The sequence below is a fragment of the Cylas formicarius genome, unplaced genomic scaffold, assembly GCF_029955315.1.
Source record: "Cylas formicarius isolate icCylForm1 unplaced genomic scaffold, icCylForm1.1 PGA_scaffold_9__14_contigs__length_23061073, whole genome shotgun sequence".
In the NCBI taxonomy this organism is placed as follows: domain Eukaryota; kingdom Metazoa; phylum Arthropoda; class Insecta; order Coleoptera; family Brentidae; genus Cylas; species Cylas formicarius.
Window position 1 is genome coordinate 4999620 of NW_026844365.1, and position 18340 is coordinate 5017959.

General features: G+C 35.3%; 1 protein-coding gene across 1 annotated transcript; it reads right to left on the reverse strand.

The window, feature by feature from the left end:
* Positions 1 to 134: 134 nt before the first annotated feature.
* On the reverse strand, positions 135 to 16324 carry LOC132707195 (trypsin-1-like). Its single transcript, XM_060678939.1, has 4 exons — positions 16223 to 16324; positions 14464 to 14752; positions 2886 to 3091; positions 135 to 547 (listed from the first exon to the last, which is right to left on the reverse strand). Exons 1-4 carry the CDS (start codon positions 16272 to 16274, stop codon positions 288 to 290), a joined length of 807 nt encoding a protein of 268 aa, XP_060534922.1. The 5' UTR covers positions 16275 to 16324; the 3' UTR covers positions 135 to 287.
* Between the last annotated feature and the right edge of the window lie 2016 nt (positions 16325 to 18340).

Genomic DNA, 18340 nt, shown 5'->3' on the forward strand with positions numbered 1-18340 from the left:
ATTTTTTTATGGATGTAATAAAAGCTTTTTTTGAGTCGTCATTTATTCGCTAAATATTTGGTAGTCAAATTTTAAAAATTTAAATTATTAATTAATTTTTAAATCGAAGAATACTTTTGCAAAAAAATGATATGTGCAAAATAATATACCTTGAATCATTTTACTTTTAAAGTAAATTTTCGAATATTATTGAACAATTATTCCGTATAACTTTGAGGCTTCAATGTTTACTGTTAAGTGTTTTTAACATTTTAGCTTAATGGATTAAAATGTGTTGTTGGATCGGACTATTCGGTATTTTCTTGTATCCAATCAATGTACTCCGAGACTCTGACGTAAACTGCGGGTGGACTTTTCGTCACTCCACATCCTGACAGTCCCCAAGATATAACTCCGATAAGAGTGTTGTTCGCCGCCAATGGACCGCCGGAATCGCCACTGCAAAATGATTGGTAGTCTTCCAGAGCTCCCGTGCATAGATTGTATTGGGTGCTAAGCGGATTTACATCGCCGGGATTCAGATACTGTTCTATTGCTGCGTTGCACTCTGAAATGCGATGTTTACTATTAAATTAAAAAAAAAATAAGGGGATTGTGAATTTGATAGATAGATCAGATCTGGGTGATTATAAGAGCTAGAGGAAAATGAATGGAACTTTGGGTGATCCTTCTTCTCTATTCAACGGTATAAGACAAACTAAGAAAATAAACTAAGAAACCCGTGAAGGGAGGTTTGGAACGATTGAGGAGATGACGAAAAAATGGCTGGAAAAACTCAAAGTTATACTAGAAAAGAAACATTGACACAAGTGTATTATATCTGGGGGACAAAAGAAAAGTGATGAGGGACGTCGCTACGGACTTACACCGTCGACTGTATTCGCGATTTGGAAGTGCAAAAAAAAAATTATTCAGACTGAAGCGACAGGCAGTTCTAGTAAAAAACTAAGTGGTTCCAACAGCAACGTCTTAAAAATATACCAGTCTCTGGACCTATCGAAAAACTAAACGCAGACAATTTTGCTGAACAGCTTGGTATTGCATTTTACGCTTTTTACAAAACTTCTGGATTCCTCCTGCGTCGGTTTTTGCTTAGTCGAAATTGCTGACGTTTCGCCAATCATCCTGTTGGCTTCTTCAGCTTGGCATTTTCGATTTCAAGGCTTCGGAAGGATGGTTGGGGAAGTTCAAACAGAGACATGGTATAAATTATGGACAGATAAGTGGCGAAGCCGGCGATGCCGACAGAAACATCACTAACGATTGGCTGGAGAAGACGTAGCCAAAACTGGCAGAAAAGTACGCTGCTGACTGACGATAAAACTCTTTAATTTCGAAGCGTGGGTGGAAAACTTTCTAAAGAACGTATAACAGTGTTAGTAGCTGCCAATATGAGTGGGAGAGCAAAAAAAAGATAGTCGTGATTGAAAAATCAACTAACCCGCGATGTTTTAAGAACATCAACCATTTGCCGGTCACTTACAAGGCAAACAAGTCAACAAGAATTAAAGGGGAAGAAAATATTACTTATACGTACAACAGTGTTAGTAGCTGCCAATATGAGTGGGAGAGAAAAAAAAAGCTAGTCGTGATTGAAAAATCAACTAACCCACGATGTTTTGCCGGTCACTTACAAGGCAAACAAGTCTGCGTGGATGACATCGCAAATTTTTGAAGAGGAGATACGGAAATGGGATGCAGAATTAAAGGGGAGGAAAATATTACTTCTCTTAGAAAGCTGCACATCCCCATATTCCAAATCTACGGAATAATGAATCGGCATTGCTTCCAGCCAAAACAACAAGTGTATTACAGCCGATGGACCAGAGCGTAATAAAAATCTTAAGAGTCGATACAGGAAAGACAGATCAAATTTGATAAAGACACGGTGTTGTCGAAACAATTGTCATGTCATAATATATAATTTCTTGAAAATCTGAACTTTTAGTTCTTATTTATTTTGAGGAAGCCATATTACAACAAGCAAGAAAGGGTGATGAAGAGCACCAAGAGGAAGAAGAAGATGAAGAAGTTCATCTGGGACCACCACCAATCGTTCAACAAGCCCCATATTCTAACGAAAAAAAAAAGCAGTGCCTTCAATTTCGCTATATAGAGTTTCGACTGTAATTGGAAAAAACAACTAATTTAGGGTAACCAGTTTTGTTCAAGAATCATTGACCAAGTTTTTTGTTATCAAAAATTTGTTTGGCTTATGGTGCCAATAGGATGGCAGAATGTGTTGGTTTTCATTGATAAATGATAATGAATCAAATAGAAGAAAGGTATTTCGAAAGCATATTTAAGTGTTCAATTTGATAAGGAAAATTGTACAAATAATAAATTTTTACCCCAACCACACAACTTTTGGGGGACTCGGTTGTCTGTCGCTATATTTTATGCCGAGAACTTTACAGAAAGTCAGCCATTGATTAATCTAAATATGTTCAGTAGCTGCATGATAAAACTGAACGTCTGCTAGGCAGCACGGAGAACTAAGTCATTATCTTACGCAGTTTTTGAATAGATGTGGAATTAAGCTGTATCTAACCTAGTATCAAAATCAAAAAAACATAAAAAAGCATAAAAAAGTGTAAGAATTACAACAACAAATCGTTAGTTAAGTATAGAAGAATTCATATTACGCCAAAAGAAGAACAGAGATAAAAATCCCACACTTTCTTCCCCCGTTCTGTCCACCAAGCCTTTTGAAGGTGTTTCCTCCCTTATCAAGACTATAAAGAACAGTAGCATTGGGAAAGTCTACCAAAATTGGAGCAATCAAGTGTCTTAATTGTGGAACCTCTCAGAATGGCTGCATTTTGAGTGTGACGCAATATATAAATACCACAATATTGTCGTTTCTAAGGTAACCAAAAACTTACCTTCTGAAGTGAGAAGTTTGGCATCAACGAATTGTAACGTATTCGATAACAGAGTTTGTTCTGTCTGACCCCACCCCGAAAGGGTTGCGATACCCGTGAATTCCTGGCTCGGCTGGGGAAGATTGATCGGTTTGATGGTGTCGGTGAAAGATAACGGCTCCGATAAGTGCGCCACTGAGATGTCGTGCGGGGCAACTACTTCTTCCCTACAAGAAAATTCGTTAAATCTTATGACACCGTGTCAGTGTATGTGTATGTGTATAGTCAAAAGTTAGAAGAAACGTTCATGATCTATGATCTTTTATCGCTATTTTGTAGTTTCTGTGAACCGTAGTATCATAAAATGGTTTATTTTGTAGATATTGATCAAATAGTATGTATCATACTAGATCCCAAATAGCAAATAATTAACAAGCAGAACATTAAACATTTTTTTTCAATTAAAAGAAATGAAAATCTCAAGAATTCACAAAGTCAAATAGGTCTCCGGGTTTCTCAAGCAGTGGCTAAAGTACTGGAAAAGACCCAAGTCACTCTCTATGGTGTTTAAGTATTTAATAAACCAACCAAGTGGCACTTGTCGCACACCTGATCAGTGCTAATTAAACATGATATTTTGTGAACAAAAAAATCCTTGATTTAGTGAGAGCAACTTTGCATAAAATCGTGAAAACAAGCTGAGTGTTCAATAGTCTACTCGATTCGAAATCATTTTGAATTCGTTTTGCAATTCCTTAACTTTTATTAATAATAATGCATACCCAAACCTAATTGTTGTTCCATTATTTCATTTTATCTAAAAGAATACTAGTTTTCACGTACTAGATCACTCATATTTGACATTAGCGCTACTCAAAGATGACGTAATAATGTAAATAGATACTACAGCGTATTCAAAATAAACGACTATATTTGAATAATTTGGAATGGTTGAAAAATACGAAAACTTTTGATATCGTCGCTTTAGGTTATAATAAAAACAACTTTTAAGTATTTTATTATTAATTAAAAGAATTAATCAGGTTAACATTAAAAATTAAAAACGCAGTTGGCCTGGATACTGAGTTGACGTTTCACACATCACACGTCATCTTACTAAAACTAATAAATTGATTTTGACAAGTTTATGTGTACAGTTTGCATCAGCTTGTGAAAAAATGGTTCGAGGTGCCGTATCTCCAAAGAAAGTTAAAAATTGTGTATATTGATGTATGAGGATAAATAAGAGTAGTAAGAAAAACAAATGAGATTGCTTGAAACGTATTGTAAAGTTTGCTTCTGGGGAAATAGGGAAGTGCCCAGCCCAGAGATTAATTGTCTCAGCAACACGGCACATCATGCCATACTGCTAACTTGAATGTAATCGAAACATTGTGGCATTAAATGAAATGGAAATTGAAAAATGATGCACAAAAAACTGTTCGAAACATTATAAAAAAATATTTTTCCCGATCATTTAATGGCAATATTTTTAAACCACCAAAATAAAATATGCAGGTTTTTTGTAACAATCGAATTCGAAAGACATAAATACTGAAATGGCCGACTATGCAGTTGCTAAGATGTGTTAAACATTTATTTTCAGCAATACAGGGCGCCTGCTCATAGTGCTCTAATGATAATCGAAAATCATTTTAAATTCAATCCTAGATTTAAATCGCGTGATATTAAAAATCCATAAACCGAACACATTAAGAGAAGACTCCGCACGCCACTGTATTCTACTAAAAAAGCTCTATTAGAATGCAATGAAATATTGAAATTATGTGAAATTAGACATTATGGGGGTACATTATCAATGCGCATTTTATATTCATACACACACAGGTTAATTTTTTGTCATAAACGATGCAATTTAATTTTTAAAAATCTATATCTTCGGTGGCCCACTCATAAAAAAGAATGAAAGATTATATATATATATATATATATATATATATATATATATATATATATATATATATATATATATATATATATATATATATATATATATATATATATATATATATATATATATATATATATATATATTCTCACGTATTGATTCACGGATGGAAAAATGTGATGACACTATATTCCGGGATATCATCCGTTCGCTCGTTGAACTCCGACTGGAATCCTGCAAATCTTGCATCCGACTGGAATCCTGCAGACGTTTCGCCAAAATCTCACTTGGCATCTTCAATGCTCGCGCTATATATAATCTTTGCTTCTTTTTTCAACTGAAATTTTTGCTTTGAGTTTAGTGAAGAGATATGTTTTTTGTAAATTATAACTTTTGTGTCCTTGAAAATGGTTTGGAGTTTTTCTGATAATCCAGGTATATATGGCAGCGATATATATTTTCTTTGAGGATTTTGATGTTGATTTTTGTTTACGGTATTATAAAATTTGTTGGTACGTTTATTAAACATTTTATTAATTAAGTTTATGAAATAATTATTTTCTACAAGTGTGTGTTTTGCTTTTTCAATTGCGGTCTATATTCTGGATCGGATAACATTATTGCTCTGTCTGCGAGACCTATTGTGACGGATTTTTTTTGGGCTAGGGAAAGATTAGATTTAAAATTTAGTATATCAAGTATACCAACTTGTTCTTATTTCATTTTGTATGAGATGTAAGGATAAGTCTAAAAAGTTAATAGTATTTTGGTTCTCAATTTCAATTGTGAATTGTAATTTTTTGTGGAAATTATTGAAGGAGTTTAGCAATAAGTCTTTTTTTCTTTTTTTTACACACAGATATTCCTCTCAATGAATTTTTAATCGCTTTATATTTTACACTAAAATCCACATTTTTTCAATACAAAAATATGTTTTATAAACAAGTCGAAAGTTGTGCCATGGGTATGTCAATTTCAAGCATAGTAGCACAGCTAACAAAAAGAATGTTATTAAAAACATTCAATTTACCTTTTTTTTATCGATATGTCGACGACATCATAACTGCAGTTCCAAAAAGGATCATTCGCCTGACGTTTCGCCAAAATATCACTTGGCATCTTCAGAGGTCGCGCGTCCATCTCACTCGTACGTGTCCGCCCTTAAACTTTAAGTGCGTTTAAGTGCGGACACGTACGAGTCACAATATATATATATATATATATATATATATATATATATATATATATATATATATATATATATATATATATATATATATATATATATATATATATATATTTTATATTTCACTTTTCAAAAATAACTTTTTAAAAAAATATATTTATTAACTTTAAATTAAAATAAAAATCAAAATGAAATTGGACGTAATAACCTCGTGACGAGAGAATGTTATTAGACCGTTAAAATCAAACTAAAAATGGACATAATAACCTCGTGATGAGAGAATGTTATCAGACAACGTTTTACAATAGAAATTAGTATTTATAATAAATTTATGCTGACGTTGACGGGGTCGACGGCTGCGGATGTTGCGACATATCGTTGACACGACGTTTTCGCAATCGTTGCACTCTTGCAGGTCGGTGGCATTTAACCCATATGGACAATAGGATTTCCGGATATAACAGCTCCCCCATTAAGTGAAAAGGTGGAGCCTAGCTGCAGCTTTTCGTAGACTAATTAAAGCGTAGCTTCTCGGGTAGTTACTTCTGGGTGGATGCTAGTCCGTCTTTTCGGAGTTAGTGATTTGAGTTGCATCGGGAGCAGGGGTCTTCGACTTGGCTTCGGAGGTTGTTGGGGATCGTTACTATCGGCGATGCTGAGTGTTGTCGGTTTCTTTCTCCGGCACTTGCAAACGAAATAGCAAAGTACTAAAACAGTCATTAAAATAATCGAAATAATTGTCAGCCAGTGAGAATGTTTCTGAAGGGTTGGTTGATGAAGTAGGTTTTCTAATTTTTCCGAATATTCGTGCAGCTTGTGTTGGGCCACGTTAAGGTCGTCGGTGTCGATCTTACTTAGCTTCAGGGGTTTCAACTCTGGGGGTTGAAACTTCTCTGGAATGTGAGAACAGCAATCATATGGAATCTCCACGGCGTGGCTCTTGTAGGTCACGTTCTTATATTCTTCGACAAAGTATTTAGCTCGTACTCTGGAGCTTCCAATAAATGCACTGCAATCTGGTTGTAGTTTAAGTAAAGAATTAGTTTTTAACATTTCGGCTACTAGGTCTCTTTTTCCACATTTAATGGAGATTGGTAGTGGTTCGGATACGGTAATTAACCAATAATTAAAGTCGATTTCTATAACATTGTAATCGGAGGCCAAGACGATTGAAGATTGACATTTAACAGGAACACGATCGGAATGTCTAAGCAACTGCGCTTCGCAAAGGGCTTCTTTCTCTATCGATGGGATATTGCATTAAGTTAAAACAGATTCTTTCTTTACCGCGAAGTTGTTTGCAGCTTTTTAGATCTTCAGGTAGTACATAGAGTAAAGAATCGTCATCACGCGCAATATATTTTATTGTTGATGGAATTATATGAAATAATCGTGTTCGATTGTCCAAAATTGGAATAGGTAAAACACGATACAATGTGTATATTTCAGGCTCAATTAAGGGTATTCTTAGTACAAAAACAACTTTATTTTCAGTTTGAAATGCTTCTAGCTCCATAATATCTACTTACCTTGCAATGCTCGAAGTATAGGGTGGTAGTGGTAAATTATTTTTTATCAAGGATTTTGAAATTTCCTGAAGAGAAATGACTAAATCTCGTGGGTAAATAATAGAACTATGTAAAACTTTGATTCGTGCGAACGTGATTGCGTTTAATATATCGCTGAGGTAAGACTCTAGGTATACATAACTTTCCATAAGGCTTTCGCAAAGATTAAGTGTTTTAATTTGACTTTCGTAAAATGCTACGGTGTCCGAAATATCATAGAGAGATTTTTGAATTTGAGTTAGATCCTGATTGAAAGTTTCTTCGTCGATTCGGAGAGTTTAAATTGTAGAATTAAAAGATTTTGTTACTTTATTTATACATTCATTAAAGTATTCGCCGTCTGTAGAGTCTAGGTTTCCGGTAATTAATTTAAAAATAGTTCTTACACCGTTAATTAAACCGCGTTTAGTTCTAAAATTAAAATTTTCAGTGTTGATAGTAATTTCTGAAAATTTCTCTTCGACTGAGTCAGCAATTATAGTTAGAAGACTAAAATGAGTTTGGATACTTGTTTTTAAGGCTGTCGTACGAGGAAAAGAATCGTCTAACATTTTTTGTGAGAGAGGAAAGTATTTTGTTATTATGTCGTATGGTTTCTCGCAGAGGTTTTAGTTTTTTTTTATAAACTAGCAGCTTCCATTTGTTGTTGGATACTTTTAGACTACTTTCTTCATGGTATAAGATGCCTACTGTATTATTTACTGGAGTAATGAGGATTTGGGGTGCGACCGTAGAGATCAGTCCCAAGATCTTGAAAGAAATTTAATTTAATCGTAATAAGGTTTAAACTTGTCAAAATTAAATTTTGAAACTTGTTCGGTAGCTAAATTTTTGACAGTGGCTGAAGTTTCAAATACTTCAAGAATTTCATACGGACCGTTAAATTTATTCTGAGCTTTATCGCTAATTTGAGTTTCCTTAACATAAACTTTATCTCCTACATTATATTTAGTCATATTTCTAGATATTGCTTGATCAAATCTTACTTTGGATTTTTGTTTTTGTTGATCAGTGCGGGTACGCGCGACTCTGTAATAATGCTGCATGCGATTATTTAGGTCTCGGATGTATTTGGTGATGAGTTGTTCTTCATTATACAGAATTTCTGGAGGCCTACTAGAAGTGTGCCCAAATATTAGTTCATAAGGGGAAAAACCATGCGTTTTATTCTTTGTGTTGTTGTAGCAGATTATTGCGTATGGAAGAGCATGAAAGGGGTGTTCTTTTGGATTTTCGGCTTTATGAGCTCGGATCATTTCTGTGAGCGTGGCATGGAATCTTTCTAGTGATCCATTAGATTGTGGGTGGCTAACGCTGGAGAAAGTTAACTTTATATCGTACAAAAGACAAAGATCTTTGACGAGGGAGTTATCAAATTCCCGGCCATGGTCACAATGTATTCTAAGAGGAGTTCCAAAATGTTGGAAGTAGAGAAGAAGGGTAGTAACGATTGTAGAAGCTTTTTTGTCTTTTATTGGATATGCCTGGGTGAATTTTGTGAGTTCGTCTCTTATGGTAAGGGCGTAATTACGAACTGGGAATTCGAAAATATCGATGTTAATGCGCTCAAAAGGAGTTTTAGGAGTTTCTGTGATAACTAATGGTGTGTTGAGGTTTTTACGATAGATCTTGACTTTTTGACATATTTCGCACTTTCTAATATAGTTTTCGACATCTTTGGTCAAGGTTGGCCAATTGTATTTTTGCTTTATGCGCTTAACTGTTTCGTTGATTCCGCGATGTAAATTATTTTTTCCTGAATGGTATTGGTCTAAAATGATAGGGATTTCGTCTTGATCGGGAGTTCGAACTATATCTTGGCAGATTCTTAGTTTTATATCCTTTTCGGAAAATATAAAGGAGAATACTTCTAATATTGGAAGTTGTAAATTATTTTCAATACAATACAGTTTTGAAAGATCAAAGTCATTTTTAGCTGTGAATAAAATATAGAATAAATGTTGAACTACAGTTTCATTATCATATGGAAGAGGGATTATATAATATTTCCTGCCTTTGACGGTTTTGCTAGAAAAAATGTTAATTTTGTTAAACGTAAAATTTATATCTTCTTCAAAAATATCGTCCATTATTTTGTTATGCAAATCATCAAGTTTTGATTGCCAAAAGAAAGTGACAATATCTTTGTGGTTTTTGTCGAGAAGTTGCGAATTAGAGGTTTCTATTTTGGAATAATCTATAAGGGATGTGGTTTTGTGAAGGTATGCGAAGTTGTTGTATTCTTCTGTAACTTCCGCTGTGTCGTCTTCGATATCTGAATTATTAGAATTGTCAACGTGAACGATTTCTTCTTTACTAGTGGATGGTCGGTTGTGAATGTCATCGTTATTAGATGCAAGGATAAAAATTTTCTTTTGGAGATCGACACAATCTTGAATATGGTTAATTTTAACACGGGATAAAGCGTCTGCGTTTTTATTTATTTTACCGGGCTTATACACAATGGTATAGTCGTATTCTTCAAGCTTAAGACGCCATCGAGCTAAACGACTACCAGGATCATTTATCGAAAATAGCCAAGTTAAAGGACGATGATCAGTAACGAGAGTAAATTTTCTTCCGAACAGATAAGGGCGGAAGTGTTTAACTGCCCATACTATGGCGAGAAGTTCCCGTTCTATAGTTGAATATTTCGTCTCTGCACTACATAGAGTTCTAGAGGCATATGCTATGGGAAGGTCTTTTCCAATGGGACCTTGTGAAAGAACTGCACCAATGGCAAATGCACTGGCATCGGTGGTTAGGACAAAAGTTTCCTCGAAATTTGGATAAATGAGTATTGGGTCACGTATTAGAGCGTTTTTAAGCTCATTAAATGAATTTTTGCATTCTGAATTGAATACGAAGGGTGTGTCTTTTTGGAGAAGTCTAGTTAAAGGTTTTGAGATCTTAGCGAAATTGGGAATAAAACGTCGGTAGTAACCGACTAAACCAAGGAAGGATTTAATGTCTTTTGGTGATTTTGGTTCTGAAATTTTTTGAATAGCGTCTATTTTCTCAGGGTTGGGTTTGACTCCATCTGGGGTCACGAGATGCCCTAAATAAGCTACTTCCTTTCGAAGAAATTCACACTTGTCAGGTTGGAGTTTGAGGTTTGCACCACGAAGGCGTTTGAAGACATCAGTTAACCTTTGTATATGTTCGTGTATGGTAGCGGAATAAACGATAATATCGTCCATGTAAACGAGACATCGTTCGTTTTGAAGACCTAAGAGAATGTTGTCCATGACACGTTGGAAAGTGGATGGAGAATTTTTAGTCCGAAGGGTAAACGGAGAAATTCAAAATGACCATTTTCAACTGAAAATGCAGTTTTAGCAACGTCCTTGGGATCAATTTCAATTTGGTGAAACCCAGAGGCTAGGTCCAAAGTAGTGAAATATTGACATCTGCCTAACTGGTCTAAGAGATCCGAAATATTGGGAAGAGGGTATTTATCGTCGACAGAGACTTCATTTAGTTTGCGATAGTCGATGACTACGCGCCATTTTTGTTTCATAGAAGCGTCTAATTTTTTTGGGACAACCCAAACAGGGGAAGACCATGGAGAAGTGGAAGATCGAATGATTCCTTGTTCGAGCATTTTGTTGATTTGTGACTTTACTTCTTGTTTGTGGACATGTGGGTACCTATATGATTTGGTAAAAATCGGTCTGGCGTTGTTCGTTTCAATAGTATGTTTAATTTCATTAGTAAAACTTAAATGATCTCCTTCTAAATAGAATATATCAGAAAAATCAAGACATAATTGTGTTATTAATTCTTTTTCTTCTTCGTTTAAATGATCGGTGCGTAACTGGGATTGAATTATACCGCGCCTATCAACAGGTTGAGGATTTAAATTGAAAATATTATTTATTTCTTTTTCGTTAGGATTTGTATTAAAAGGTTCGATAGATAAATTTGAAAAATCTATAGTTTTTGGGATTGCATTAGCGTTAATAACAGTAGTAAAAAATTCACCTTTGTTATTTACTTTAACTAAAGCATTAGGTAACCTAACTTTTTCACATTCTTGAGAGTGGAGAATAGCGTCTGTGTTTGTTAAACTACATTTTAATTTGAAAATTCTTTCGGTCCTAGGTTCGATTGAAATTCGATTTTGAATATTTTGTTCAGGTTTTTTACAAATTTTGGGAAGAACAGATTCGTGTCCTACCTTATGCAAAGGCATTGTTTTAAAATTCGTTATAAGTTTTTTGGACTTTAAATCGATTATACATTGGTAGCGATCAAGAAAATCTAAACCGAGAATTCCGTCAAATTCGATGTCAAGATCGTAAAGATAGACTTTATGTTTGTCGTTATCGGTGAATGGAATAAGTGTGGATTCTTTAATAAAAAGTGTTTGATTTGTTATACCTTGGATGGTAATATTTTCCTTAACTCGTGTTATGTAATTTTCAGCGGTTTTATATTTAAAGATAGAAATACCTGCGCCTGTATCTATTAATATTTTGAATTTTTGCGTAGCGTCAAAAATATAGTATAAATTTTTAGAATTTACCGTAAGAAGAGGGTTTAACAGAAGTTCTGTTCTGGAAAGTTTAGATTGGGATTCATGTTGTCTAAATTCAGGGTTTGAATTTGGGTATTGATTTCGAAAATCGGGTCTGGAGACATTTCGTCTGGTGGGATATCGTAAGGGCTTTCTTGAAAATCCTGCTCTGGTTCGCAGTTTTCTGGATGGTTAGAATAATGATTTTGAAATTCATTATCTTCTTGAAGAGTGTAATTTTCATGTGAAAATTCCTGGGAATTTCCGGAATAACCGTCGATGTAGATCGGGTTTGAGTTTACATGATGAGTTCGCTGCGGGTTTGGATTCATAAAATGTGGCTTAGGATAAGAGTTTGAAGATTTTATCGGTATTTGATTCGAATTGTTGCTAATGTTGTTTTGTTGGAACCAATTAGAAGGTCGCTGTGGATATTGCGAAAAATTTGGTTTGACATGCTGATGCGTACTTCTACATTGATTTGAAGTATGGCCAATTTTATTACACAAAGTGCATTTGGGTTGCTGAAGAGGGGTTCGAATATTCGCAGAGTGCGATTTAGGAGAATTTAATTTAACAGATTTTTGATTTTCAAAATATGAGAGTTGGAGTTCTCGACGAATCCTTGCTTGGGCTTCTAAAAGTGAAGTGGGATTACTAGCACGAATGAGTTGACCTAATCTAGGTTCTAAACCTGTAAGAAGTGTATTAAGGGTCATAGTCTCAATTAAAGATATCTGAGCATCCTTTTGCTCTTTGGATCCTAATGTGGTGGATTTTTGAACACATGAATGCATTTTCGCATTTAGGACTTGAAGACGATTGAAAAATGTTAATGCTGATTCATTGGGCAATTGTTTAAGACGTTGAAGGTCATGAATTAGGGAAGGTAAATCTCTAGAATCACCAAAGTGTAGAGTTAATAGTTTCTTTATTTCTAGATAGGAATCAGGATTCCTAGAATTAATTAATTGAGCTGCTTTACCGCGGAGCTTATTTTTAATGTGAATCACTAAAAGAATTTTTTGTTGCGTCGTTGCCATATTATAAGCACAATCACACGCGTTTATAAAATTTCCTAAAAAGATTTGGTCGCCCTCAAATTCAGGTACGATACAGAAAATTTCCGAAAGTTTATATGGTTCAACTTCCAGCATTGTACTAGGTTCGTCTGATTGAGTTGCCATTATTTTAGGTTTTAAGAAAAAGCAAATAAATTTATAAGAAGTTCAAACACAATTATTTTTTGTTTTAAATATTGCCAAGTTAAACTTGGAGACTAAAATTTAATCAAAATAATTATCGCGGAACGATTCTACGTTGGGAAATTCAATAAATAGGTAATTTTCAACCTTGGGTAATCGAACGTAATAAATTCAACAATGTTGCAAATTAAAAATAAAATTATTCGTAACGATTCTTAACACTTACAGTACTATTTTCATTGCTGCCTTTCGAGACGGTTGATGGGTTTATCCTTGTTCCGGTACGATGGGCTGTCTTCGTTGTTCCCTAGATTTAGGGGTCGGAATCTGCCGCCACTAGTTAGAATACTCGTGTTCTAGCAACGTGAACGGATCCTACTCCGAATTCTTGCCTCTCGAAACGGTGATGGAAGGTTCCTTGTTCCGGCACGACTGGGCTGCGATGGTTCTTCTTTCCGTCTAAGGGATTGGAATCCGCCGTCACTAGTTAGAATACTCGTGTTCTAGCAACGTGAACGGATCCTACTGACTGCGCCAATTTTTATATTTCACTTTTCAAAAATAACTTTTTAAAAAAATATATTAATTAACTTTAAATTAAAATAAAAATCAAAATGAAATTGGACGTAATAACCTCGTGACGAGAGAATGTTATTAGACCGTTAAAATCAAACTAAAAATGGACATAATAACCTCGTGATGAGAGAATGTTATCAGACAACGTTTTACAATAGAAATTAGTATTTATAATAAATTTATGCTGACGTTGACGGGGTCGACGGCTGCGGATGTTGCGACATATCGTTGACACGACGTTTTCGCAATCGTTGCACTCTTGCAGGTCGGTGGCATTTAACCCATATGGACAATAGGATTTCCGGATATAACATATATATATATATATATATATATATATATATATATATATATATATATATATATATATATATATATATATATATATATATATATATATATATATATATATATATATATATATATATATATATATATATATATGCATGAAAACCAAAACTACAGCGTTCGAGAAAGAAACTGTACTATAGTGTGACCAAAAGCCCTTTGCTTCACGTGTAGTCCTGTGGAACTGAACCAACTAGCAAACACTAGGCGCGATGTGACAAAGGCCTTTCGGCTTTTCTTTCGCGTAATTTTTAAAACGTCCGCCACAGCAATATTATTGAATCCTACCCGGGATACAACGAATTGAGGACGATCTTGTCGATATTTCGTTTTTGCTCGCCTACGTTGTTGTCACTCAAATTGACGATTCCTGCAACCACCGTGTATAGGTCTGTCTGCGCAGGATCCACAAAGCAATGGGCTGCGCTGACGATATACTCCGGCGAAATAATACTTCCCGCGCAGTAATGAATGATGAAACCTGCGGTGTTCTTTTGAATGGAAACTTCGTAGGGAAATTGACCTAATTGGGCGTCCTCGCCATCGGCGACCCGCCCTCCGGGAATGACGGGATTCGCTAAACAAAGCTCACGTGTTAGCAACTCAATATTTTTTTCTTGGTCTAAGATACGAGGGCGGGATGAAAAGTTTCCGGCCTGACCAAGCGGTGGCGCCAACAGGCCTACTTTTAGAGGGGCCTCCTACATTACCATGTTTATTTAAAAACTTCTACACCAAATCAAATTAAAGAAGAGATGGATTCAACTCTAGGAGACTTTTCCCCATCATATTTTAGTTTTAGTTTACCATAGTTTTGGAAGACCTCAGGTTGAAAGTGCATGAAATAGCTGAGACCTGGAGGATGTCAGCTGAACCTGTACGAAATATTTTGCACAATTACAAGAGCATGAAAAAGCTGTGTGCAAGGAGGATGCCGCGTTTGCTAACGCTCGACCAAAAACTGAACAAAACATCTCTACCGACAATTTGGCGCTAAGTGTAATCCAAACTAATTGTTGAGTAGATTCGTAACTGTGGAGTCCATTACTACTTTCCTGAAAATAAGGAACAGTCCAAACAGTGGATCGCAAAAGGGGAACCAACTCCAAAGAAGGCTAAAATAATTTTATCTTCAAACAAGTTTATGGTTACTGTTTTTTGGAATGCTAGAGGAATATTGAAAAGGGTAAGACCATCACTGGTCAATACTACGTAAAGTTATTTGGTGAAGAAAAATTGCTGTTTTATCACGATCACGCACCAGCGCATTGAAATCAAGTTTGAATTGATGCCGTACCGGCTTCCTAATCTCAAAAAATGGCTTGGCGGTAAAAGATTCAAGAGCAACGACGAAGTTATCGAAGCTGTAAATCAGAATTTTGAGGAGGAGCTTGACGAATCTACGTTTAAAACTGGTACAACTAAATTAGGACCAGTGATTCATTAATTAATTAAGATCAGTGTGGATGGAGAATATGTTGAAAAATAAAGCAAAAAAAAATTAGACACATCGTTTTTCTTGGTCAAGCCGGAAACTTTTCACTCCATCCTCGTAGATAAAAAAATATAAAATAAATAAAAATAATACATATAAATAAAAAAAATAAAAATAAATAAAATAAAATAAATTAAAATATACAGACTTCCCCCCATTGTTGTGTAGGCTTTGCATGTTTTTATTTTTTCGACGTATTAGTTTTTGGTTTAATTTTTACAAGTTTTGATATCTATTTTCTATTAAATGACCTTCACAATTTCTAAGCGTTTCGATTTTCGATTTGGTTTTTAATAAATAAAGTGAAGAAATGATAAATAATAATAACTGGAACTACGTCTTAAATAAAACTAAAATTCAACGCAAGTATTTGAAAAACTTATATCAAATTCGAAATTAATTAAAGCCCACATTTACAATTTTCAAAAATTAAGAAAACTTAGATCAAATTCGGAAATAGGGTCTTTACAAAAAGCTCATAGTTACAACTTTAAAAACTAAAAAAAGCGCTTAAGAAAACAAAAAATAATTTTATTTGTTACTTTTTCTCACCTGTTGCGGTAATTGCTAGGATTCCAATGAGTGTAAAAATTAAAGGCAACATTTTGTCCGGGCGCCGAATGCGAAACAACCAACAAATAAGTTCTATCTGTCGTTAGTATTTGTCGAATAGGCTTATTAAATGATTATCTCCTTGCAATGGAAGATAAATCTCAATTCTAAGTGGCTGATAAAATCCTGTGAAATGTGTAACAAATATTTTTGTGAAGCTTGTTGTATTCCATATTATGCAACCCTGGTCCAACCTGATGGGAAAAACATTTTTACACCCACACTTGGACAATTTGTTTTTGACATTTTCGATGTATAGAACTTTAAGTTGCAATAAAACAACGATAATCTTGTGGCATTACATTTTAAATATGATTTCTGGCATATGACCGCCACGGCTGGCGCGGATGTAGTCCAATCTGGACGTCCAATTTTCGATGACGGCAATAATACGGTGAATGTTGTCTTCCAAATGGTCAAGCGTTTGTGGCTTATCCGCATAGACCAATGACTTTACATAGCCACACAGAAAGTAGTCTAGCGGTGTTAAATCACAAGATCTTGGAGACCAATTCACAGGTCCAAAACGTGAAATTAGGCTGTCACCAAACGTGTCTTTCAATAAATCGATTGTGGCACGAGCTGTGTGACATGTTGCGCCGTCTTGTTGAAACCACATCTCCTGGACATCATGGTTATTTAATTCAGGAATGAAAGAGTTAGTAATCGTAGCTCTATACCGATCACCATTGACTGTAACTTTCTGGCCATCATCTTTTTTGAAGAAGTACGGATAAATGATTCCACCAGCTCATAAAGCGCACCAAAACAGTCAGTTTTTCTTTTTGTAACGATGTTTCGACATACACTTGAGGATTATCTTCGCTCCAAATGCGGCAGTTTTGTTTGTTCAACCAGAAGTGTGCCAAACAAAATTCGCCTATGAAAACAACGGCAATCTCGTTTTGGGCCCATTCGACTAATTTACGCCTTACTTGATGATCGTTTGGCTTCAATTCTAGCACGAGTTGGATTTTGTAAGCACGATAACCAAGATCCTTTCGCAAAATCTTCCATAAAGTGGATGGACACAGATCCAATTCCTGTGCTTCATGGCGGATGGACTCATTCGGGTCTTCCTCAATGCTACGCTCTACAGCAGCAATAGCTTCTTCTGTACGCGCACCGTGCGGCCTCTCTGGGAATGCGAGTTATCAATAAGAGTAAACGTGGTGCGAAAACGTTCCATGGTTAATCGAATTAACTGCTCCGATGGACGATTTTGTCGACGATAAAATGGACGTAGTGCGCGATACGTATTCCGCACAGAACCACTATTTTCGAAATAAAATTGCACTATTTGCAAGCGTTCTTCACGCGTGAGTCTATTCATGATGAATTGCCAAACCAAACTGAGAATAAATCACTTGATAGCTGTTAAACCAGTCGCCATCTTGAACAGTAATGCCAACTTAAAGTTCTATACATCGAAAAAAAAACACCCTTTATAACTTTCAACGTCTGCAAGGTATTGCGCAGAGTTTTTGGCAACGGTGGAGAAGAGACTACCTCTCAGAACTTGGAACCAAACCTTCAACGAAGTACTAAAGGATTATACTTTACTATTGGTTCAAGAAGAAAATGACTCTCCATTGCTATGGAAATTGGGTAGAACTACCGAGCTGTATCCCCGTAGTGACGGCATCACACGAGTTGTATAAACAATGACATTTTTTCCAATGTAAAAATTTCAGATTTTTTTATACAATTGTTCGAAAGTAGCTTGCTAGCATTGCTATTTTGTTTGTATATTAATTTCTAATAACTACTCTATTGTATTCCACCTAAAAAAGTCTCTATAGACGTATTTTATTCATAACCGACACATCCCGCAATGACGACATTCGGACATACTGTACATATGAGAAACGGCATTGAATGTAAACAGCTCAGATGGTACGGCCACCTAGAACGGTATGTTGGCCAAAGAAGATCTGGAAATGGATTCCGCCGGGAAGATCGAAGCGTGGCAGACCACTGCGCAGTTGGAAGAGGTAAAACTTGTGGAATAGGAATTGTACCCAGTACTAGACTTTTTTCTCTTACTTTTAATAATAG